The sequence below is a fragment of the Lichenostomus cassidix genome, unplaced genomic scaffold (assembly GCF_008360975.1).
Source record: "Lichenostomus cassidix isolate B80296 unplaced genomic scaffold, HeHo_3.0 HiC_scaffold_36, whole genome shotgun sequence".
NCBI lineage: Eukaryota > Metazoa > Chordata > Aves > Passeriformes > Meliphagidae > Lichenostomus > Lichenostomus cassidix.
In genome coordinates this window covers 496,207-521,427 of record NW_028147270.1, presented here as the reverse complement: position 1 = coordinate 521,427, position 25,221 = coordinate 496,207, and the positions used below count along the sequence as shown (strand labels likewise).

At 58.7% G+C, this 25,221-nt stretch overlaps 1 protein-coding gene across 1 annotated transcript; it reads right to left on the bottom strand.

The window, feature by feature from the left end:
* Positions 1-972: 972 nt before the first annotated feature.
* On the bottom strand, positions 973-24,952 carry CHD8 (chromodomain helicase DNA binding protein 8). The gene is made up of 38 exons (XM_085044430.1): positions 24,512-24,952; positions 20,042-21,086; positions 19,109-19,456; positions 18,242-18,615; positions 17,748-17,862; positions 17,492-17,674; positions 16,493-16,561; positions 16,349-16,404; positions 15,864-15,981; positions 15,503-15,586; positions 15,159-15,296; positions 14,958-15,079; positions 14,191-14,434; positions 13,822-13,998; positions 13,165-13,308; positions 12,417-12,672; positions 11,579-11,792; positions 10,964-11,159; positions 10,410-10,577; positions 9,644-9,823; positions 9,315-9,425; positions 8,936-9,231; positions 8,370-8,569; positions 7,836-7,995; positions 7,431-7,520; positions 6,927-7,030; positions 6,403-6,517; positions 5,834-5,897; positions 5,656-5,710; positions 5,121-5,316; positions 4,310-4,518; positions 3,246-3,671; positions 2,688-2,878; positions 2,405-2,599; positions 2,197-2,298; positions 1,710-1,826; positions 1,552-1,590; positions 973-1,266 (listed from the first exon to the last, which is right to left on the bottom strand). The coding sequence occupies exons 2-38, from the start codon at positions 20,627-20,629 to the stop codon at positions 1,057-1,059; spliced, it is 6,654 nt and encodes a 2,217-aa protein (XP_084900556.1). The 5' UTR covers positions 20,630-21,086; positions 24,512-24,952; the 3' UTR covers positions 973-1,056.
* Positions 24,953-25,221: the final 269 nt, after the last annotated feature.

The window sequence follows — 25,221 nt, the reverse complement described above, 5'->3', positions numbered from 1 at the left end:
TCCTCCTCCCGCGCCGCCGCGGCCCCCCGGAAACGCCGCCTGAGGGGAGCTTCCGCTTCCGGGGCGGCGGAAAAGGGCGGGACGGGGAGCGATGGGGGGTCACGTGACTGGGGAGAGGCGGGAAAAGGGAGCTGAGGGGAAGGAGTCACGTGACGGGGAGAGGCGGGAAAAGGGAGCTGAGGGGAAGGAGTCACGTGACGGGGGAGAGGCGGGAAAAGGGAGCTGAGGAGCCGCTGCGGCGTGAGGGGGGGAGAGGCGGGGAAAACAAGGAGATGCTGCTGATTTCAACGCGGCAGGAGAAGGCGGGCGCGGGGAGGGAACGGCGCCGCTCCTCCGTGCAGCGGCGGGGGAAGCCGGGAGGGGGGGCGCGCCGCTGTCAGACGGCGGGAAGTGAAGAGGAGTGGAAAAGCGATAAGCGGGAAGTGAAGAGGAGTGGAAAAGCGATAAACGCACATTTCACCTGAGGGGGAGAAGCGGGAAATGGAGGGGGGGGGGGAGCTGTGTCCTTGTCACGTGACCGGGGAGGGAGGAAATCGGCGCTGAGGGGCCGCGGTCACGTGATGCGGGAACGCAGGGAAAAATGGCGCCGATCACTGTGTCACGTGACGAGGGAGAGGCGGGAAACCCCTGAGGGGAAAGGGTCACGTGACAGGAGGGGCGGGAAAGCCGTGAGGGGAAGATCGCTGAGCGCCCCTGGCGGTAAGAGAGCGAAATCCGTGTGGATTTAATTACCGACGGCGCTTAATTACAGGAGTTTATTACGGCAGCGAACAAATCCGGGGAGGTAAATGACACGCTTAGCTAGGGGGGGAAAAATCATTCGCGGGCCTCGCTCCGTTTCCAAACCTTTTATTAGAAAAAAAACCAACAGGCCCCACCCTTCCCAACAGCCCTTCCCCAGCTGACCCCATCCCCTCCGGCCCCGCCCCGCTCCGCCCCGCTCGGCCCCGCCCCACCCCCCTATAACACAGAAACATTTTACATATTTATATAAATACGGGGAGGGGGGCGTGGCCCGCGCGGAGGGGGCGTGGCCCCAACAGAAACGGGGCGGGGTCAATCCGAGTCGGAAGTGGGCGGCAACATGGGGTCGGCCAGCAGGGGGCAGCACCCGCTTCCTGCTTCTGCTTCCTCCTCTGCTTCCGGCCGGAAGCGGGGGGGCGGGGCCAAGGAAGGCGAGGCCACGCCCCCCGCGCCGCTGGCTCCGCCCCCCATCAGCGCCACCATCTTGGAAAGGTCCAAACCTGAGGGGGGGGAGGGGAGGAACTGCGGGAGGGAGAAAAGTCATTAATGAGGGGTGTGTGTGTGTGTGTTAATTAATGAGGGGTGGGGCTTAAAATTGAATAATGAGGGGGTGGAGCCTAAAGGCAATTAATGAGGGGGTGGGGCTTAATGGGCACGGTCAGCACAAGCGATGCCCCAACCCCAAAAGATGCATTAAAAAACTTTAAAACACCCCAAAATTAATAAAACTTCCAATTTTGGGGTGAGTCCCACCCAAGCTGAGGGAATTTCAGGGAATTTTGGGGATTTTTGGGCCTCCCAAAGTACCTTTTTCCGGTGCCACTTCTCCCGTCGCTGCTCCATGAACTGCGGGATGGAAGAGAAGGGGTTTTGGGGTGAATTTGGGGGTTTTGGGGTGAATTTGGGGGGTTTTGGGGTGAATCCGGGCGTGTTTTTGGGGTGAATTCCGGGTTTTTGGGGCTCACCGGGAGCAGCCGGGGGTCGGTGAATTCAGGGGCGTCGCCGCGGGGGGGAGGTGGCACCGCCACGCCCTCGGGGTCACCAACGGGGTCTCGGAGCCCCTCGAGGCAGCGCAGCTCCAGCTTGGGGAAAAAAACCCACATTTTGGTGAAAAACAGACAGATCGGGGTGAAAACGGTGAAAACACGTGATTTTGAGGGGTTTTGGTGTTCTGAACGCCCTGGAATTCCCACCACCCCCGAAGTTTGGTGTAAAACCCCACAAATCCGATGGGAAACTCCCAAATTTTGGCACCAAACCCCAAAAATCTGATGGGAAACTCCCAAATTTTGGCACCAAACCCCAAAATTCTGCCGGGAAACCCCAAATTTTCACTGTTTTCCCCAAATCCTGCAGACTAAACCCCCGAATTTCAACAGGGCAAGGGTCAGAACTCCCTAAAACCCTCACCCCGCCCCGAATTTGGGGTTCCAGCCCCAAAACCAGCCTCACCTCCACCAGCTTCTTGCTGTTCTTCTTCTGGGGCGCGGCTCCCCGCGCGGCGCCGTTGGGCCCCAGGCGGTGCTTCTGGAAGGTCAGCTTCAGCCCCTCCTCCTGCGGGAAACGCCCCAAAATTGGGAAAATCACCCCAAAACCCAGGCGGGGGGTCACTGAGGTGCGATTTGGGGCGAGAAAACCCCGATTTGGGCGATTCACTCACGTCTTTGATCTGCACGGTGAACTCCTTGTCCTGGTGGCGCCCGCGGGGGGAGGGGAAGGGGGGCGGGGCCTGCGGGGGAGGGGCGGGCTCGGGGAACCCCCCCGGGACGCCCCCGAAATCCTCCTGGGGGAGCCCCTCGCCCGCCGCCAGCACGGCGCGGCAGATCAGGTCCAGCCGGCGGATCAGCGCTCGGTCCTGGGGCGAAAAACCGCCGGTTTGGGAAAAACCGCGCCGTGGGGACGAAATTTGGGATTTTTGGGGGTTTTTTGGGGTTTTCCCTTACCTTGGGCCAATAGAGGAGATTTCGGGGTCCCCCCGAGGGCACGGGGTGGGGGAGGGGCGGCTTGGGGGATCCCCCCTCGCCCGAGGGGGGAGGGGAATCCTCGTCCTCCCCTTCCTCCTCATCCTCCTCCTCCTCCTCCTCCTCGTCCTCCTCGTCGTCTTCGTCCTCCTCGGCGCCGAGCGGCTCTGGCCCTGCAGAGCCCCAAAATCGCTGGAACCTTGGGCTCTTTTTCCCCAAAATTCAGGCTCTTTTCCCCCAAAATTTTGTCTCTTTTCCCCCAAAACTTGGGCTCTTTTCCCCCAGGATTTGGGTTCTTTTTCCCCAAAATTTGGTCTCTTCCCCCCAAAATTCAGGCTCCTTTCCCCCCAAATTCAGTCTCTTTTCCCCCAAAATTTGGTCTCTTTTCCCCCAAAATTTGGTCTCTTTTTCCCCAAAATTCAGGCTCTTTTTCCCCAAACTTGGTCTCTTTTCCCCCAAAATCCAGGCTCCTTTTCCCCCAAAACTTGGTCCCTTCCCCCCAAAATCCATCCTCTCCCCCAAATCTGGGTTTCTCCTCACCCTCCTCCTCCTCATCCTCCTCGCTGTCCACATCCTCCTCCTCGTGGTGCCGCCGCGCGCCGTCCCCACCGTTGTCCCCGCCGTTGTCCCCGCCGTTGTCCCCGTCGCCGTTCCCCCCCATTTTGGGGTCGTTCCCGCCGTTTTTGGGGTCGCTCCCTCCGTCGGGGTGCGAGATGCCCCCGCGCAGCAGCGCCCCGCGCAGGCCGTGTCGGGCGGCGGCGCGCAGCAGCTCGGCGTCGTGCACGCCGCGCAGCCACCAGGGCGGCAGCAGGGGACCCGGCGGCGGCAGCTGGGACAGCAGCGTCCCCAGCGCCGGGTGCGGCAGCACGCGCTCCCGCAGGCAGCGCAGCAGCGACAGGCGGCGCAGGCAGCGCAGGGCCAGCGCGGGGGACACCGCCAGCGGGGGTGGGGACAGCGCCGGCGCGGCTGGGGACACGGGAGAGAGAGAGAGGAGTTAGAGATGGGGAGAGAAAAATGGGGAAATTAGAAATGGGGAGAGAAATGGGGCAAAAATGGGGAGAAAAGGGAGAGAAATCGGGAGATGAGTCAGAAATGGAGAGAGAGAAATGGGGAAATTAGTCAGAAATGGGGGGAAAATGGGGAGAAATGGGGGAAGAAATGGGAAGAAATTGGGAAATGAGTCAGAAATGGGGGAAAATGGGGGAGAAATAGGGGCAAAAATAGGGTAAAAACAGGGTAAAAATGGGGTTTGGGGAAGGGGATAGAGATGGGAAAGTGAGGAAAAAGGGGAAATCGATTAAAATGGGGATTTTGGAGTGGGAATTAAAATGGAGATGTTGGGATTAGGAGAGTGATGGGAAAGAAGAAAAATGGTTAAAAACACCCCCGAGCCCCCTGAATCCCCCCTTTTGGGTTTAAACCCCAAAATTCCCCAAAACCCCACGAATTTCCCCCACTGCCATCTCCAGACACCACAGACAGCCAGCAGAGGCTCCCAAAATCTCCCCAAACCCCCTCATTTTGGGTTTAAACCTCTCGATTTAGGGTCAAACCTCCACAAATCCCCCCCAAAACCCCGAAATCGCGGGAACTGGCCCCATTACCGTCGCCGGGCGCGGGCGGCAGGCGGCACACCTGCCGGCACATGGCCACGAAGCCGTGGTAGAACCTGGTCAGCTCGTCGTCCGAGCGGCGCTCCAGGTTGGCCAGAGCCCGGAACCTTCCCCAGCGGAACCGCCCCGAGCCCGGCTCCAGCTCCACGCCGAAGGTCGAGGCCACGCGCAGGAAGTCCGACTGCTCCCGGCGAGTCCAGCTAGGAAACGGGGAGAAAATGGGAAAAAATGGAAAAAAACGGTGAAAAAACGGAGAAAAACGGTGAAAAAATGGGGAAAAACGGTGAAAAAACACCCAGAAACGCCCAAAAACACCCAAAACCACCCCAAAAGTCGAGGCTGTGTACAGGAAATCTGACTGCTCCTGTGGGTCCAGCTGGGAAATGGGGAAAAACAGCACAAAAACGGGAAAAATGGGGGGAAAAACCCTCAAAATGGCAAAAAACAGCCTAAAAGGCCTCCGGGAAGGTCCTGGAAGGGCAAAGGTGAAGTTCAATGGGATTTTAAGGAGAGGGAAATGAGGGATTTGGGGTTCTGCAGCCCAAAAATGGAATCGTGGTGCCTGAAAACACCAAATTTTGGGTTTTGACCCCAAAACCACACTGAGAAAAGGTCCCGGAAGGGTAAAAACCGATAAAAATCGATATAAAATCCATATAAAATTGACATAAAACCCCACAATTTTCATCTCCCACCCTGCCCTAAACCCCCCCCAGGGGGTTTTTGGGGTTGCCAGACCCCAATTTTGGGTTCCCAAACCCCGCTGACCCTCCCCTGACCCCTTGACCCGCCCGGTCAGTACCGCTGCTGCTTGTCGCGCCGTGTGCCGTCGTGTCCTCGCCGCTGCCGCCGCCGCTCGCCGGGCGGCTCCCGGGGGTCACGGGGGTCACGGGGCAGCTCCCGGCCGCGCTGGCACGCCCCGATCAGCCGGCGGAAGCGAGCGGTCAGCGCTGACCCTGCCGGCCACGGGGACTGAGGGCCGGAGGTGGCCTGGGGGGCTGCGGGGACAGACGGACGGTCAGTTTGGGGGCAGTTTGGGGTCACTTTGGGGGTCAGTTTGGGGGTCAGTTTGGGGGCACTTTGGGGTCAGTTTGGGGGTCAGTTTGGGGGCACTTTGGGGCTCAGTTTGGGGTCACTTTGGGGTCACTTTCGGGTCCTAGGGGTCACTTCAGGGCTCCTGAGGGTCATTTCAGGGTTTTGGGGGGAATTTTGGAGGATTTGGGAAATTCAGGGAGTAATTTGGAAAGGAAATGGGAGAACGTTGAGGGGATTTCGGGGATTTTGAGGGAATTTTGAGGGAATTTCACGGGGTTTTGGGCAATTCCAGCCTCCCGTACCTTCATCTCCGTCCACCACCGAGATCTCCTCGTCCAGCGCGGCCAGAGGGTCACTCTGCGGGGTCAAGGGGTCACCAGGGGTGCCCTGACCCCCAAAATTTGGGGTTTGCAGGGAATTCCAGGCAGAAAGCTCAGGAATTTTGGGGCATTTTGGGGAGATTTTCCCCCTTTTTCTCACCTCCTCGCTGCTCCCCTGCAGAGGTTTGTACTCAGGGTCTTCAGGGTCTTTGTCAAAATCAGCCCTGGGGAGACCCAAAATCGCAGGGATTCACCCCAAAATCGGCAGAATTCACCCCAAATCCCGGAACTGACCCAAAATCCCGGGAATTCCCCCCAAATCCTGGGATGCCTCAGCCCAGAGCTGCACTCAGCCCAGCCCTACGGCCGGTCGGTATTAGCATGGCTTGGTCATCAGGGGCAGCCCAGGTTGGGGGGAAAATCCCCAAAATTGGGGACTTTGGGGTGAGCAGGAGTGCTCTGAGCCCAGAATTCCCCAAAATCACCCCAAAGGCACCCCAAAACCACCCCAAAACCACGAAAATCACCCCAAAACGACCTCGAATTCCCCCAAATCCACCTTAAAACCACCCCAAAACAGCCTTATATTCCCCCGAAATCTCCCAAAACTACCCCAAAATCCCCTAAAACCGCCCCAAAGGCATCCAAAATCCCCCAAAACCACCCCAAAGGCATCCCAAATCCCCCAAATCCACCCCAAATCCCCAATTCCGGCTCAGCCCCACTCACCCCTCAGGCCCCTCCAGGCGCTGCTCGGCGGCCACAGCTGTGGCATCAGGACCTCCAGCCTTGGCCAGGAAGCACAGAGCGGGGTCTGCGCGCATGGTGTGGTACCTCTCGTACCCTAAACGCCCCGAAATCACCCCAAAAGGGTGTTAAATCAGAGAAAAATGGCAAAAAACCCCGTAAAAATAGCCCTAAATACACCAAAACCACCCCAAAAATAGCCTTAAATAGCCCAAAAACAACCCAGAAAAACAGGGTTCGCCCAAACCCCAAAATCACCCCGAAACACCCCAAAAATGGCAAAGAACACCCCAAAAATACACAGAAAATACCCCAAAACACCCGAAAATGTCCCAAAATCCTCCGCAAAATCCCCCAAACGGCCCCAAAAATCCCTCCAGCCTCCCCCAAACCACCCCAAAAACGCCTCAAACCCACCCTGAACCACCCCAAACCCTCCCACGGCCCCTCCAGACCCCCAAAATCCCCCAAAACACCCCAAAATGCCCCAAAATCCCCGAACCCACCGTGCTTGAAGACCCCGATGAGCAGCGACTTGTCAGCCTCAGGGTCCCACCAGGCCGTGGGGACATCCAGCTGCTCCAGCAGTGGGAACCAGATGTGCACCTCGCTGGGGGCAGAGAGGGGCAGAGACCCCAAAAATGGGGCAGAGACCCCGAAATTGGGGTAAAAACACCTTGAGTTGGCTCAAAACGGGGTGAGATTGGCTTAAATTGGCCCAAAAATGGGGCTGGAGACACCCAGATCGCCCAAAATCCCCCCTGAAGAGCCTCAAGCCACCCCAAAATCCCAGAATTTCCCCCAAAATCCCCCCTAAAAACCCTCAAACCACCTCTGGATGCCCCAAAATCCCCTGAATTTCCCCCAAAATCCCCTGAATTTCCCCCAAAATCACCTGAATTTCCCACAAAATCACCTGAATTCCCCCCAAATCCCCCATAAAGACCCTCAACCCCCCCCCAGACCGTCTCCAGACCCCCAAAGTCCCCCGAATTCACCCCAAATCCCACCTGGCGTTGGCTCCAGCCAGCACCCTCTCGGCCTGATCCCCGATGACCTCGTGGCGCAGGAAGTAGAGCATCCTGACCCTCAGCAGAACTCTGGGGACAGCAGATTTGGGGTGATTAACCCAAAAAGAACCCAAAAAACCCCAAAAATAACTGAAAAAACCCTCAGCAGCACCCTGGGGACAGCAGGATTGGGGTGATTCCCCAAAAAACCCCAAAATAACCCCAAGAAAACCCCAAAAAACAATCAAACAAAAAAAAAAACCAAAAACCCCCACAAAAACCCCAAAAACCAAAAACTCCAAAAACCCCCAAAAAAAAAAAAAAACTCGGAAACCAAAAAACCCCAAAACCCCCCAAAAAAACCCCAAAACCCCCCAAACCCCCCGTTTCTGGGGTCAGACGCACTTGCTGCACTGGTGCTTGAGGTGTTTCCGGTAGCTCTCGTCCTGCAGCACGCTCTCGGGGTTGTGGCGCCGCAGCCACTCGGCCCCGGGCAGCTCCGACCCCACTGACCCCTTCGGCGACTTCTTGCCCTTGCGGCCGCGCGGGAGGGACAGCGGCCAGCCTGGGGGGACAGGGGTGGTCAGCGGGGTGGTCAGTGGGGTGGGGGATGGCCGGAGAGCCCGGAATGGAGTGGGAGAACCTCAAATGATCCCAAAATCCATCGGGATTGGTCCAAAACGGGGTGGGAGAACCTCGAATGATCCCGAAACGGGGTGGGATGACCCCAAAGACCCCCAGGACCTCCAGAAAACCCCCTGGATGACCCTAAAGCCACCCAGAACCTCCCTTGGGATGACCCCAAAGACCCCCAGTACCCCAAAAACTCCCCCTGGATGACTGTAAAGCTCCCCAAGATCACCCCAAAACCCCCCAGATGACCCCAAACCCCCCCAGGATGACCCCAAACCCCCCCCAGGATGACCCCCAGGCGCTGACCGGTCAGCCCCGCGGCCGGGCGGCTGCGGCCGTTCTCGGCCGGCGCCAGCAGCGCCCAGGCGAACGCTCGGACGGCGTCGTCGCCGCGGAAGTGCAGCAGGCAGAAGAGGACGATGGCTCTGCTCAGGCTCTCCACCTCGCGCTCGGACAGCCGGCGCTTCGGCCGGCCCTGGGCGGTCAGCTCGCGCCAGCGGCCCCACCTGGGGGCGGGGAATGGTCAGGGAGTGGTCAGTGGGGTCAGGGAATGGTCAGTGGGATCAATAAGGAACCAATGGGGTCAGTGGGGGGTGTTGGGGTCAGTGAACGGTGTCGGGGTCAGTGGGGGTCAGGGAAGGACATGGGGTCAACAAGGGGTCAGTGGGGTCAACAAGGGGTCAGCGGGGACATTGGGTCAATGTTGGGTCAGTGGAGAACCAATGGGGTAAAACCACCTTAAATTGACCCAAAACTGGGCGAAATCAACTGAAATCAGCCCAAAATCTGGGCTGGAGAGCCCCAGACCCCCCAAATCCCCTTAGGGACCCCAAGTGACCCCAAGTGACCGCAGTGACCGTGGCGCTGCCCACCCGTAGACCAGCAGGTGTTTCTCCACGCGGAAGCAATCGCTGCGGCCGAAGGGCTGCGGAGCGGCCGGAGCGGCCGGAGCCGGCGGCGCCTGGTGCTGACCGCCCTGGTGGTGGTGCTGGTGGTGACCGCCGTGGTGGCCGCCGTGGTGACCCCGCCGCGACCTCGTGGCTCTGTCCAGCCTGTCCAGGTCGTCGTCGCTGTCGAGGTCCGAGAACTCGACGAGGTCGTCGTCCCTCAGCGTGCTGAAGTGACGCGTTTGCTTCCTGACCCGCGGCGTGTCGATGACCAGCGTGTTCTGCGGCCGGCGGCGTGGGCAGCGGTCAGTGCCGGCCGTGGCCACGCCCCCAGCCACGCCCCGCCCTGCCCAGGTGAGCTCACCTTGCTGTTGAGCAGGTCCAGGTCCAGGTCAGCCTTCTTGGCCCATTTCTGCCAGAAGTTGGGGTCGTCCAGCGCGATGTCCGTCCGGTTCTCCGAGGCCACGAAGCTGGCCTGGGGGACACAGGGGTCACCTGGGGTCACACCTGGGGTCACCTAGACCTTTTCCACGGCCACCAAACCCCACCTGGACCTTCTCTGTCACCACCTGGTTCTTCTTCATGGCCACCAAACCCCACCTGGTTCTCCTCCGTGGTCACCAAACCACGCGTGGACCTTCTCAGTGGCCACCAGCCCCACCTGGACCTCCCCTGGACCTCCACCCAGCCCACCTTGGCGAAGGTGGAGCCCTTGCCCTCGCTCTCGATGGTGATGGTGGTGGTGCGCCGCAGCAGGATCTGGTCGATGTCCTCCTCGCAGAACTTGGCGCCCTCGTCGTCCTCGTCCATGATGGCGGCGTAGGCGCCCTTGCGCAGGAGGTCCTCGATCTCCTTCTTGGAGAACTGCTGGATCTGCGGTGGGATGGGGACAGCTCGTTTTGGGGTCGGAGAACCCAAATTCTGTCAGGAAAACCTCAGTTTTGGGATCTTCAGGTTCTGAAGAACCTCAGCTTTGTGGGTCTGGAGAACCCAACAGGAGAACCTGGGCTTGAAGAAGCCCAACTTTGTGGTCCTGAAGTTCTGAAGGAACCCAACTTTGGGGTCTTCAGATCCCCAATTCCCTGCAGAACTCAACTTTGGGGTCACGAAGCCCCAAACATCTTGGAGAACCCGAACTGGGGAACCTCAGCTCTGGGGACATCAGATCCTCTGGACTTTGAAGGACCTCTGAGGTCTTCAAACTCCCAAAACACCAATTCCAGGATCTCCAAATCCCAAATTTACATGAAAACCCAATTCTGGGGTTTTCAAAGCTTGGAGAACCTCAACTTCATGGTCCTCAATGAAGGAGAACCCAACTTGGAGAACCTCAACTTCGTGGTCCTCAATGAAGGAGAACCCAACTTGGAGAACCTCAACTTTGAGGTCTTTGAGGTCTCCAGCCCCACCCATGACCTCCAGCCCTGCCCGCGCCCCTCCGGCCGCGATGACCGCTGACCCCGGCGATGCTGCCCTCGCGGCCACTCATGGACTGCAGCACGGCCTTGTCCAGCCCCAGCTTCAGGCTGGCCTTGTCGAACATCTCCCTCTCGTAGGAGTTGCGCGTGATCAGCCTGTAGACCTTCACGGCTTTGCTCTGCCCGATGCGGTGGCAGCGCGCCTGCGCCTGCGGGGACACCGGGAGGTCAGCAGGGGACACCGGGAGGTCACCAAGGGGACAGGATGGGACACGGAGATCCAACTCTGCCCCATGAGACCAAAGCCTTGGTAGATCCAATCCAATCATCTCCAGCCCTTGGTAGATCCCATCCTGTGATCCCCAATCCCAACCCCATGACCCCAAACCCTTGGTAGATCCCATCCTATGACCCCAAACCCTTGGTAGATCCCATCCAATCATCTCCAACCCTTAGCAGATCCCACCCTATGACCCCAAATCCAACCCCATGACCCCAAACCCTTGGTAGATTCCATCCCATCATCCCAAATCCCTGGTAGATCCCATGACCCCAAACCCTGGCCAGATCCCACCCCAGCCCCGTCAGGCCCCACCTGGAGGTCATTCTGGGGGTTCCAGTCCGAGTCGAAGATGATGCAGGTGTCGGCGGCGGTCAGGTTGATGCCCAGGCCGCCGGCGCGAGTGCACAGCAGGAACACGAAGCGGTCACTGTCCGGCCGGCTGAAGCGGTCGATGGCCGCCTGCCGGAGGTTCCCGCGGACGCGGCCGTCGATGCGCTCGTAGGGGTACCTGGGGACACGGGGACATCGTGGCCGCCGCCCGTCCAGGTGACCCCCAGGTGACCACCGTGACCCCCAGGTGACCACTGTGGTCTCCAAGAGCTTCTCTGGGTGACCACCAAAACCCCCAAGCAACCACAAAGATGACCACCAGACCCTTCAGGTGGCCAAAAAGGGCCACCGGGTGTTGTCCAGGTGACCACCAAGGTCTCCAGGTGACCCCTGTGGTTTACAAGAACTTCTACAGGTGACCATCAGGTGACCGCCATGACCACCAGGTGACCACTGCAGTCACCAAAAGCTTCTTCAGATGATCACCAAAACCTCCCCGTTTTCCCTCAAAACCTTCAATTTTTCCCCTAATCCCATTTTTTTCCCAAAATCCCCGTTTTTTTCCCCAAATCCCCGTTTTCCGCCCCAAAGCCGCACCGTTTCTGGATGAGGTAGTCCTCCAGGATGTCCAGGCACCTGACCATCTGCGAGAAGACCAGCACCTTGTGGCCGCCGGCGCGCAGCCGCGGCAGCAGCTTGTCCAGCAGCACCAGCTTGCCGGCCGAGCGCACCAGCGCCTGCAGCGCCAGGTCCGGAGCGGTCAGCGCGGGAAACGACTCGCGCATCTCGGCCACGATCTGCTCCTCGGCGCCTGCGGGGACAGATGACCACCAGGTGACCACCGAGTGACCACCAGGTGAGTGTCTGCAGGGCCAGGTCCGGAGCGGTCAGCGCGGGAAACGACTCGCCCGTCTCGGCCGCAATCTGCTCCTCGGCGCCTGGATGGACAGATGACCACCAGGTGACCGTGAGGTGACCGTTAGGTGGCCATTGTCACTGCCAATAGTTCCTCCAAATGACCACTGAGACCTCCAGGTGACCACTGTGACCATCAATGGCTCCTCCAAACGACCACTGAGACCTCCAGGTGACCACTGTGACCATCAATGGTTCCTCCAAATGACCACTGAGACCTCCAGGTGACCACCATGACCAACAACAGCTCTTCTGAGTGACCACTGCGATGTCCAGATGCCCCCAGGTGTCCCCAAACCCCTCCCAGGTGTGCCCAGGTGTGCCCAGGTGTGCCCAGGTGTGCCCAGGTGTGATGAACACTCACCGTTGATGAGGTAGGGGTGGTTGCAGCACTTCCTCAGCTCCATCATGGTGTTCAGCAGGTGTGCCCAGGTGTCCCCAACCCTTTCCCAGGTGTGCCCAGGTGTGCCCAGGTGTGCCCAGGTGTGCCCAGGTGTGCCCAGGTGTGATCAACACTCACCATTGATGAGGTAGGGGTGGTTGCAGCACTTCCTCAGCTCCATCATGGTGTTCAGCAGGTTGGGGACGTTGCCGTGCCCCGCCCCCCTGGCCAGGTAGGCGAAGTTGCGCTCCAGGATGGCGCGGTAGAGCCGCTTCTGCGCGTTGGTCAGCTCCACCTCGATGATGGTCTCCTGCTTGGGCGCCAGGTTCTTCTCCACGTCCTCCTTGAGGCGCCGCAGCATCATCGGCTTCAGCAGCGCCTGCAGCTTCTGCACCTGCGCGGGGGGACACGCCTGGTCACACCTGGGCACACCTGGGACACGCCTGGGCACACCTAAGGACACACCTAGGGACAGCCAGGGACACCTGGGGGTGCCTAGGGACATCTGAGGACACCTGAGCACACCTAGGGGCACACCTGGTGGGAGATGGGGACACCTAGATAAACCTGGGGACACACCTGGGACACCTGGTCAGACCTGGAGATGGCCAGGGACACCTGGTCACACCTGAGGACACACCTGGACATACCTAGAGGCACCTGGGGACACCCCTAGGGACACCAGGATCCACCAGGGGTTTGGGGGTTGCTCCAGGTGAGCTCCAGGTGACCCCCAGGTGACAACTGAACTCTACAGGTGACCACAAGGTGACCACCAAAATCTCCAGATGACCACCACGGTCTGTAAGACTTTCCCCAGGTGACCCCTGTGACCCCAACGTGACCTCCAAGACCTCCCCCAGGTGTGCCCAGGTGAGCTCCTCACCTGCTCCTCCGTCTTGAGGTCGCCGAAGTCCTTGAGGAACTCGGCCTCGGAGGGGAACTGCGACGGCTCCAGGAAGTGCAGCAGGCTGAAGAGCTCCTCCACCGTGTTCTGCAGCGGCGTGCCCGTCAGCAGCACCTTGTGCTCCTGGGGACGACAGGTGACACAGGTGAGCTCGGCCGGGACACCTGGGAACTGACAGGGACCTCCTGGGGTCACCCAGGGTCACCAGGAACCTCCCAGGGTCACCAGGAGCCACCAGGGCCCTCCCAGGGTCACCAGGAACAACCAGGAGTGTCCCCTGGATGAGCCCAGGTGTGCCCAGGTGAGCATCCCTTGGACCTCGGGATGACCCCAAACCTCTCCCAGCCGTGTCCAGGTAACCCTCAGGACCAACCCCTGACCCCAAACCCCTCCAGGTGACCTCTAGATGACCTCCAGCTGACCCTCATGACCAACCCCTGACCCTAAATCCCTCCTAGGTGACCTCCAGGTGACCAATCCCAACCCCAAACCCCTCCAGGTGACCTCCAGATGACCAATCCCACCCCCAAACCCCTTCAGGTGACCTCCAGGTGACCAATCCCAACCCCAAACCCCTCCAGGTGACCTCCAGGTCCAACCCCACCCCGCCCAGGTGCGCCCAGGTGCGGCGCTGACCAGGTCCATGTGCTTGAGGCTGTCCAGCAGCTTGCAGTGGCGATTCTTGAGCCGGTGGGCCTCGTCGATGACCACGCAGCGCCACTCGATCTCGCGCAGCTCCGGACAGTCGGACAGGATCATCTCGAAGGTCGTGATGAGAGCGTCGAACTTGTAGGCGCCCGGGATGAGCCGGCCCTGCAGGTGGGACAGGTGAGGCACAGGTGAGGCGCAGGTGAGGCTCAGGTGAGGCACAGGTGAGGCGCAGGTGAGGCGCAGGTGAGGCGCAGGTGAGGCGCAGGTGAGGCGCAGGTGGGACAGGTGAGGCGCAGGTGTGTTATGGGTACAATACAGGTGCGCACAGGTGTGTTACAGGTAAATGAGGCTCACCTTGGCGTCCTTGCAGTACATCTCGTACTGCTGGATCATCTGCCGCGACGCCAGGCTGCCGTGGTACACGATGGTGTTCAGACCTGTCCAGGTGCCGAACTCGCGCTCCCAGTTGGTGATGGTGGACAGCGGCGCGATGACCAGGAACGGCCCGCGGACACCTGCGCCGTGCACCTCCTGCAGGAAGGCGATCGACTGGATCGTCTTGCCCAGACCCATCTCGTCGGCCAGGATGCAGTTCTGCCTGAGGGACAGGTGGGGACAGGTGAGGGACAGGTGAGACACACCTGGGACAGGTGGGACGCGTCTGGGACACACCTGAGGGACAGGAGAAGGACAGAACATGGAGAATGGCAGGAGGAGATGTGGAATGGAAGAAAAGATGAGCAGGAAGTGACCAGGAAGTGACCAGGAAGCGACCAGGAAGTGACCAGGAAGTGACCAGAAGAACAAGGTGACCACCAAAAGGATGAGGTGACCACAAGGACATGGTGACCAATGGGAGAAGGTGACCACAAGAAGGACAAGGCAAGCAGGAGGTGACCACAAATACAAGGTGACCACAAAGTGACCACAACCACATGGTGACCAATGGCAGAATGTGACCACAAGAAGGACAAGGTAAGCAGCTGACCACAAAGACAAGGTGACCATGAGGAGAACAAGCTGACCACAAGGACAAGCTGACCACCCCGAGCCACCCCCGGGGACAGAGCTGACCACAAGCACAAGCTGACCGCTGGGCGGCGGCGGCCAGGTGAGCTCACCTGTTGTACCAGTTGAAGAGCAGCCAGTTAACCCCTTCCAGCTGGTACTCGCGCAGCTGGTTGTGGTTCTTGTACTCGTGAGAAGCTTCCAGCTTCTTCCAGGCTCCTGCCTGCGGCCGCGGCTGCAGGTGAGGGACAGGTGAGTGTCACAGACAGGTGAGGGACACCCGAGGTCACACCTGCCCGGGGGGCGTGGCTCACCTGGCGCTTCAGCTCGGGGTGCCTGGCCTGGATCCGCCGGAACTCGGCGATTTTGGCTTCGTCGACGTCTTCCTGCAGCTCCCAGGTGCTGTCCTCGTAGGGCAGGGAGCACCACTTGACCAGGTAGTACACCACGGGCTGGACAGAGTGACCAGAGTGACCACAGTGACCAGAATGACCACAGTGACCAGTTACAGCAGTAACCTCAGAGTGACCACAGTGACCACAGTGACCACAGCGCCCCCTGTGGGACAGCACTGCCAGCACTGAACTCCCAAAAACCCCAAATTTGTAAGTTCTGTCCCCAAAATCCTCCCAAAAAAAGCCGATTTTGGGGTCCTGACCTCGCCGTTGTCTTTGTCCACGCTGTGGGACTCATCCAGGATCCGATCCACCTCCACGTAGTCGGGGTTGAAAGGTTCCTCATCCTGGGAAAAACACCCCAAAATCCTCGTTTTTCTCCTCAAAATCCTGGTTTCCCCTCAATTCTCTTTTTATTCGCCCAAAATCCACATTTCTTCCCCCAAAAATCCACATTTTCCCCCCCAATTCCTCAATTCTCCCCCCAGTTTCTCCCCCAAAACCCCATTTTCCCCCGCAAAAATCCTATTTTCCCCCGCAAAAATCCCATTTTTCCCCCCAAAAATCCCATTTTTCCCCCCAAAAATCCAATTTTTCCCAAAATCCCCAGAAAACGCCCCAAACCTCGTGGAAGAAGTGTCGCATTTGGTTCATTTTGGTCTTGAAGCGTTTGAGTTTCTGGTGGATCCTCTTGTCCTTCTCCAGCTGGGCGATCGTCGCCCACTCGCAGTGCAGGTAGGAGCTGGGGGGCGGAGCCAGGGTCACCTGGGGCAGGTGAGGCCACGCCCACCCGCGGGAACCCCAAAACACCCAAAAACTAGCCAAAAAATGAGCCCAAAATGGTAAAAAAATGACCCAAAATGACCAAGAACAACCCCAAAATGACCCAAAAATGACCCAGAATGACCCCAAAGTGACCCAGAATGACCCCAAAATGACCTGGGATGACCCCAGGTGTGGCCAGGTGAGGTCACCTGGGCTGAAGCTCCTCCTGGACTCCACAGCACCTCCCAAAATCCCCCAAATCCACCCCAAAATGACCATGTGTGGCCCTAAATGACCTTAAATGACCCCAAGTGACCACAACTGACCATCAGCTGGACACTCACTAATTTTTGTACTTGACGAAGAACTCCTCGGATTCCACCAATTGTCCTGACGGCAGCTGAGGAGGAGGAGGAGGAGGAGATGAAGGTCAGGAGGTCACCTCAGCCACCCCAGTGACCACCGCAGTGACCACGCAGTGACCTCACCTCCTTCTTGACCACACGCATGGACAGGACCTTGTCCACGATGGCCGCGTCCTCCTCGCTGGGGTTCTCCTGGGGACGAGGAGGAGGAGGAGGAGGTGAGGAAGGTGAGGAAGGTGAAGGTCAGGGAGAAGGTGAGGAAGGTGAAGGTCAGGGAGAAGTGAGGAGGATGAAGGTCAGGGAGAAGGTGAGGAAGATGAAGGTCAGGGAGAAGTGAGGAGGATGAAGGTCAGGGAGAAGGTGAGGAAGGTGAAGGTCAGGGAGGAGGTGAGGAGGATGAAGGTCAGGGAGAAGTGAGGAGGATGAAGGTCAGGGAGAAGTGAGGAGGATGAAGGTCGGGAAGAAGGTGAGGAAGGTGAAGGTCAGGGAGAAGGTGAGGAAGATGAAGGTCAGGGAGGAGGTGAGGAAGATGATGGAGATGATGAGGATGGAGAAGATGAGACAAATAGAGATAGAGGAGATGAAGACCATGGAGAGGAAGATGATGAGGATGAAGAAAGCAAACAAGATGAAGGTGGTAGAAAATGAGGAAGATGAAAACAGAAAAGGTGAGGAAGATGATCAAAGCGGTGATGAAGATGATGGGAACGGGATGGGGATGAAGATCAGAGATAAAGAAGGTGAGGAACATGGAGATGATGAAGATGGTAAAAATGGTGATGAAGATGATAGAAAACGTGGGTAAAGTGGTGAAAACAGAAAAAGTACAGAATGAAGATGATGAAGATGACAAAGATGAAGATGATGGAAACACCAGGGATGAAGATGATGGAAACACCAGGGATGAAGATGATGGAAACAATGAGGATGAAGATGATGGAAACAACAGGGATGAAGATGAAGATAAGAGACCAACATGAAAATCGTGAAGCTAACAGGGAGGAAGATGATGGAAACACCAGAAATGGAAATGAAGAAGACAACAGGGATGAAGATGACAACGAGGAGGACGAGGAGGAGGAGGAGGAGGAGGAGGAGGAGGAGGAGGAGGAAGGCACCCACCACGAAGAACTGCATGGACGGCATGGCGTCGCCGTCCGGCTCGGGCGGGGGAGGGGCCGGGGGCTGCTCCGGCCGCGCCGGCCCCGTGACGTCCAGCTCCTCGTCCTCCTCGTCGTCCGTGATCTTGATGTCCAGGTCCTCCGTGTACTTCTTGCGCTTCACCTGCCGGTTGGAGCGGCGCTTCTGGGGGGCGTGGCACAGGTGAGTCAGGCCCCGCCCCCTGAGCCCCGCCCCGCCCCCTGAGCCCCGCCCACACCTGCACACTGCTGTCGTCGTCGTGGCGAGGCGACGGCGCCGGGAGGACCTCGGAGTCCGAGTTGTCCGAGGAGGCGTTGCGCTTGCGCTTCTTGCCCACCACCGGCGTGATGGTGCTGCGGAGTGACCGCCGTGGTGACCACCATGGACACGGCTGAGTGACCGCCGTGGTGACCACCAGGGACAGGGCCAGGTGACCGCCGTGGTGACCACCAGGGACAGGGCCAGGTGACCGCCGTGGTGACCAACACGGCCATGGACAGGTGACCACCATGACTGGTTGAACACCATGAACGAGGTTGGGTGACAACCAAGACCAAAGCTAGCCATGATGGACACCAAGCTCAGATGACCACCAACCCCAAGTCTGACCATGATGGACATCATGGTGACCACCAACCCCAAGTCTGACTGTGATGGACACCACAGTGACCACCAACCCCAAGTCTGACCATGACAGAGACCACGTTTGGTGACCACCAGCCCAACGCTCACCTGGCCTTGCCGCGGCCCTTGCTCTTGGCCCCGCCCTGCCCCTTGCCGCGCCTCGGCCGCTCCTCCTTGGTGGCCCCGCGCTCGCCGGCGGCCTTGCGGCGCCTCTTGCGCTCGCCGTCGTCCTCGGGCCGGACGCTGGGCAGCTCGTCCTCGTTGAGCACCCGCGGGATGTTCTGCTCGCCGCGGGCGCGGGCGCGGGCGATGGCCTCGGCCACGATGCGGTTGGCCTTCTCCTGCTTCTTCTGGTGCTCCAGCTTGCGGCTCTCGTCCGACGGGCCGCGCGCGGCCGGAGCGGTCACCGCGGTCACCTCGGCGCCGCTCAGCACCTTGACCACCGACAGGCCGGCCGAGGAGCCGCCCGCCGAGGAGCCGGCCTGGGGAGGGACAGAGGGAGGGGGGGTGAGTGACCGGCGGGAGGAGGGCTGGGTGACCACTGAGGGCACAGCTGGGTGACCACCGTGACCACCGTTAAATGACCACCAGGGTCAGGTGACCACTGAGGGCACAGCTGGGTGACCACCGTGACCACCGTTAAATGACCATCAGGGTCAGGTGACCACTGAGGTCATGACCATTACGCTAGCTTGACCACGAAGGCCAAGACTGAATGACCACCAAGAGCACAGCTGGATGACCATGTTTGGTTGACCACCAAAGCCATGGCTGAGTGACCATGATGGCCATTGGTCAGTGACCGTCAAGGTCATGGCTGGTTGACCACCATGTCCAGGCACTGAGTGACCACCAACACCACGGCTGGGTGACCACGAAGGCCACAGTTTAGTGACCACCAAGATCACAGCCGGGTGACCACCACACCACACCACGATGACCACCACCCGCCCGTCCCGCTCCGGCCGCGCTCACCTGCGGCTGCAGCACCACCTTGAGCGGCACGGTCAGCCTCTGTCCGGCCCCGCCCACCACCTGCGGCACCGAGGCCACGCCCACCGGCCCCGCCCCGGGCTGCTGGATCAGCTGGATCTTCTGGGGCTGGCCGGGCTGGCCGGGCGCGGCCGGCGGCTGCACCTGCAGCTGGATGGTCACCACCTTGGCCGGAGCGCCGGGCGCGGCCTTGGCGGGGCCGGGAGCGGCCGCAGCGCCGCCCTGCACCAGCAGCTTGCCCGGCAGGGTGCCCAGCACCACGTGGCGCTGGCCGGCCGCCGCTCCGGCCCCGGGCTGCTGCAGGACCAGCGTGATGCGCTTCGACTCGCCCTGCGGACAGCCGGGGACAGCGCGGTCACCTGGGGCAGCTGGACATCCCGGATCCCAGATGGACATCCCAACTGGGCATCCCAAACCCCAGCTGGGCATCCCAAATCCCAACTGGACATCCCAAACCCCACATGGACATCCCACCTGGACATCCCAAACCCCACATGGACATACCAAATCCCAGCTGGACATGTCTAAATCCCAACTGGACATCCCAAATCCTAGCTGGACATCCCAACTGGACACTCCCAAATCCCAGCTGGACATCCCAAACCCCACCTGGACATCCCAACTGGACATCCCAAATCCCACCTGGACACTCCTAAATCCCAACTGGACACTCCCACCTGGACATCCCAACTGGACACTCCCAAACCACACCTGGACCACCCTAAACCCCACCTGGACACCCCAAACCCCACCTGAACCATCCCAAACCCCCCCCAATCCCCCCCAAACCCCACCTGGACATCCCAAACCTCACCTGGACCATCCCAAACTCCCCCAAATCCCCCCCAAACCCCACCTGGACACTCCCAAACCCCACCTGGACCGTCCCAATCCCCCCAAATCCCCGGGGCTCACCTGGGCGGGGCTGAGGGTCACCCCAGGCTTCAGGGGGGTCCCGGCAGGCCCCGCCCCCGCCTTGAGGGGCTGCAGCACCAACTGCTTCACCGGCCGCCCCGATTGGACCAGGCCCCGCGCGGGGGGCGTGGCCGAGCCCGCCGAGGCCCCGCCCCCTTTGGGAGCCCCGCCCCCCACCGGGACCCCCGTGGGGCGGATCTGGGGGGGGGTCGCCCCCAGCACCTTGGCCAGGGTGACCTTGCCCCCGTTGGGCGTGGCCGGGGCGGGGCCGCCGGGGGGCGGGGCCTTCAGGATGACGATTTTGGGGGGCGCCCCGGCGGGGGGAGGGGCGGAGACCCCCATGAAGGGGTTTCCCTGGCTCAGCACCTCGGGGTCGGGCGGGGGCGGGTTGGGGGGGTTGGGCGGGTTCTGGGGAGGGTCCTGGGGGGGCTCGGGGGGCGGGGGAGGGTCCAGCGCCCCCGACAGCCCCAGCGCCTCGGCCAGGGGGTCGCTGGGGGCGGGGTTGGGGGGCGTCACCAGGTCCTCGGGGAGGGGGTCCAGCCCGAAGAGGTTGGGGTCGTCAAAGAGGTCCATGATGGGGTCGGCCATGGCGGGGAACCCCGAAACTGGGGGGTCTGGGGGAGGTTTGGGGTCCCCGACCCCTAGGGAAGGGGAGATCCGGGGGGTCTGGGGGTCCCCAGGCCCTGGAAAGGGGAATTTGGGGGGTCCTGGAGAAGGTTAAGGGGTTCTGGGGAGGCTTTGGGGGTCCCCAGCCCCAAAAAACGGAGATCTGTGGGGTCTGGGGGGCTTCGAGGAGGAGAGCTGGAGGTGTGACAGTCTGGGGGTCCCCAACCCCAAAATATGGGATTTGGGGGTCCTGGTGGGGGTCTGGGGGATCCTGGGGGGCTTTGAGGGGGAAATCTGGGGGGTTAGGGGTGCCCAACCCCTAATAAGGGGGAATTTGGGGGTCCTGGGGGAGATTTGGGGGTCCCGGGGGGGTTTTGGGGGTCCCGGGGGGGGATTTTGGGGGTCTCTTCTCAGGCTGGGGAGGGTCCGGAGCTCCAGGCTGTGGGGAGAGAAAAGGGGGGTTAGGGAGACCCCAAAGTGACCCCAGACTGACCCCCAGACCCCGAACTGACCTCCCGCAAAAATGACCACCCCCCAAATGGGCCCTAAAGCCCCTTGGAGGGGAGAGGAGACCCCAGAACTGGGGGAACTGGGAGGAACTGGGAGGAACTGGGAGGAACTGGGAATCCAGTAAAGGCAAAAAAAAATCCCAGTAAAAGGGGAAAAGGAGAACCTTTGGGTCCCCAAAATGTGTAAATGAAATCCCAATAAAGCATAATTTTGAACCCAGTGAGAGTAACTGGAATCAGTAACTGGGACCAGTAAGGGATAAATAAACCCAATGGGAACCCAATAAAAGAGTAATTGGGATCCCAATATGGCACAAACTGGGACCCCAGTAAGGGATCAATATGGACTCAGTGAGATCCCAGTAAGGTGAGTAACTGGGACCCCAGTAAGGAATAACTAAACTCAGTGGGAACCCAATAAAGGAGTAACTGGGATCTTCTATATGGCACAAACTGGGACACCAGTAAGGGATCAGTGAGACCCCAACATGGCACAAACTGGGACCCCAATAAAGCAGTAACTGGGATCCCAATACAGACTCACTGGGACCCCAGTAAGGGATCACTGAGACCCCATAGGGAATCACTGGGACCCCAGAAAGGTGATTAAACTGGACCCCAATATGGCACAAACTGGGATCTCAAACATAAGGAATTTGGAATCCCAATATGGCACAAACTGGGACCCCAGAAAGGTGAGTAACTGGGACCCCAATATGGCACAGACCGGGATTTCACACCTAAGGAATCTGGGATCCCAATATAGACTCACTGAGACCCCAGTAAGGTGAGTCAATTGGACACCAATATGGCACAAACCGGGGTTTCACACATAGGGAATCTCGGATCCCAATATGGACTCACTGTGACCCCAAAAAGGTGATTAAACTGGACCCCAATGTGGCACAAACCGGGATTTCAAACACAGGGAAGCACGGATCCCACCGCGGCAGCACCGGCAGCCCAGTAAGGTGATTAAACTGGACCCCAATATGGCACAAACCGGGATCTCACACCTAAGGAATCTCAGATCCCAATATGGCACAAACTGTGACCCCAGAAAGGTGATTAAATTGCACCCCAATGGCACAAACCGGGATCTCGGATCCCAACCCGGCAGCACCGGCAGCCCAGCCCGGCTCTCCCGGCTCTCCCGGCTCCCCAGCACGGGCCCAGCCGCGCCCCCGACACGGAGCCCCCCGGTTACCCCACGAGGGTCGCTCTGCCCCCCCCGTCCCCTCAGGGCTGCCGTTTCCCGCCTTACCTGTCCCGCCGGGCGCGGGGAGGGGGAGGGGAGCGCGGCGGCTCCCGGGGGCACCTCAGGGCTTTCCCCGCGCGGCTCCGGGCCGGGGGGCGCTCCGGGGGGGGGAGGGGGTGTCCCGGAGGGTGGGGGAGGGGCGCGGGGGGGGAGGTGCCGCCGGTCGCCCCCCCGCCGAGGCGCGCGTCCCCCTCGCGCCGCCGCCGCCGCGGCGCCCTCAGAGCGGCTGCGGCGCAACGCAACCCCGCCGGCGCGCCACGCCCCTCCGCCCCGCTCCCCATTGGCCGCAGCCCGCGCGAGCCGCCATCCTATTGGCTGGCGCGGCACCAGCGAGCTGCGCTGCGCCCGCCCACCCGGAAGCGCCTCCCCCCCCAGCCTTTCGCCGCGCGCAGCGCGGGGGGCCTTCGGGCGGCCGGGGGTGGCCGCGGCGCTGCCGGGCCGCGCGGAGCAGGCGCGCGGGAAGGGCAGCCGCGGGCGCCGCCATCTTGTGGCGCTGAGGGGCCGCGGGGTCCTTCGGCCTCGGGGGAGGAAATAAAGGAATTAAATAATAAAAAACACCAAAATCCGCCGGAATTTGACCCAAAAAGCGCGGCGGGCGCGGAGGGTTGGCCGGGTTGGGTTCATCTCGGCGCTCAGCGCCTCATCCGGGCTGCCGGACGAGCGGCGACGCCAAAATCGAGGCCGGAATTGAAATTGGGGAGAAATGTGTTAAAATTGGGCAAAGAGACCAAATTTTCCTCCTTTTTCAGCTCAAACTCCTCGAAATGAGGAGTTTGGGGTGAAAGAGGAGGAAAAACTCCCTCAGAAATCAGGGTTTGGATCCCAAAGGCTCAAAGAGAGGTTAAAAGGCAACAAAATTGCTCCGAAATGGCTAAAAATGGGAATAAAAAGCAACAAAAGTTGTACTGCGGTGCCTCAAAAGGATAAAAATAGTCCCCAAAGTGGATAAAAATAGTCTCGAGAGGATAAAAAAGGTACAATGGGATAAAAATGGTGCAAAAAAATTGAAAAGGATGTAAAAATCACCTCCAAATGGCACTTAAATGCACCAAAATAAGATTAAAACAGCACCAAAATGGATAAAAACATCATTAATTGATTCTAAAATAAGTCCAAATCTCCCTGAAATTACGTTTATCATCAAGAAGAGGAAGAAAAAAGTCGTATTTCCACATTTTTGTAAAGAGTTTGGTTCCAAATTGTGGTTAAAACTTCCTCAAAAATCCCATTTTGAACCCCAAAAGCAGAAAAATTCACCCCAAATATTTGGGTTTTCTTGTGAAAAGGTTGAAAAAACCTGAATTTTCCATCCTGGAGGAAATTTGCCTCCAAATTGGGACCAAAAATCAAATTTCCACACTCAAAAAAGGACAAAAATCCTCATAATTTGCTTTTTTTTGGGTGAGTTTTGCTTTAAATTAGCAAATTGTTTGAATTTAAAGACAATTAAATTGAATTTAAGGTATTTAAATTGAATTAAACTCGTTGAAGTTTTATTGAAGTTCAGATAAAAGTATCCAAATCAGTGAAAAATGCTGAAATTAATTGAGAAGCAATAAAAGGAAATTAAAAATACACAAAATAAATTGTAGTTCCATTGGAGAACGTAAATTTAATTTAAAAAATGTGATTCTAGATAAAAATTCTTCCAATGTGGGGCAAAATTGGGTGAAAAAAGAGTGAAATTTGGGGGAAAATGCCGAAATTTTGGGTCAAAACGTGAAATTTGGGATGAGAAATGGAATTCTGTGGGGCAAAAAAAGCCAAAATTTGGGATCCAACCCCAGAATTTGGGATGAAAAGAGACGAATTTTGGGGGAAATTCACAGAATTTGGGGTGAAAAAGTGGAATTTGGGGTGAAACTCTAGAATTTGGGTCTAAAAAAGTGTAATTTGGGGTAAAACTCTGGAATTTGGGTCAAGAAAAAGTGGAATTTGAGATAAAACTTTGGAATTTGGGTCCAAAAAAGTGGAATTTGGGGAAATAAAAGGTGAATTTTGGTGTCGAAATCCTGGAATTTGGGGGGAAAATGTGGAAATTTGGGATCAGACTCTGGAATTTTGGGAATTTTGGGAATTCTTGACCAAACCTCTCACCTCTGATTGGCTCTGCCCGCGATGACGTCACCGACCTCGGGCCAATGAGCAGCGCTGGGACCTGGAAAGGGGCGTGGCTCATGAATTGGGGGCGTGGCTTTGTGAATTGGGGGCGGGGCTTCCTCAGTGGACCCCAAAGAGACCCCAAAACCTCCTGATTTACCCCAAAACCTCCTGATTTTCCCTAAAACCTCCTGATTTTCCCTAAAACCTCCTGATTTTCCCCAAATCCACCCAAAATTCACCCAAAATCTCCTGATTTCCCCCAAATCCTCCCAAAACCTCCTGATTTTCCCCCAAATCCACCCAAAATCTCCTGATTTCCAGCCCTGATCTCCCCTTGAGGCCCCAAAATCCTCCCAGATCTCTCTATTTACTCCTCACATCCTCCCAAAATTCCCTGAAATTCCCCAAAACCTCTCCGAGTTCCCCCAAAATCCCAACAGGTCCCCCCAAAACCTCCCCAAATCTCCCTGTTTGTGCTCCAAACCTCCCCAAATCCTCCCCAAATCCCCCAAAACCTCCCGAAATTCACCCATTTCTGCCCCCTATCACCTCACACGTCCCCAAATCCTCCCATTTGTGCCCCAAATCCCCCGAAACTCCCTCGCAGCTCCCGATTTTCACCCCGCAGACCCTCGAAACCTCCCCAAATCGCCCCCATTTCCCCCAAATTCCCCATTTCCCCCCCAAAATCCCCATTTCCCCCT

Bases quoted from the DNA above. Each gene is read 5' to 3' on its own strand.
- CHD8 (XM_085044430.1), bottom strand. From the start codon at position 20,629: ATGGCCGACCCCATCATGGACCTCTTTGACGACCCCAACCTCTTCGGG. The intron at 13,999-14,190 runs GTGAGCCTCATT...TCCCACCTGCAG, and splicing joins TGTACTGCAAGGACGCCAAG to GGCCGGCTCATCCCGGGCGC. The intron at 13,309-13,821 runs GTCAGCGCCGCA...TGTCGTCCCCAG, and splicing joins GCCTCAAGCACATGGACCTG to GAGCACAAGGTGCTGCTGAC.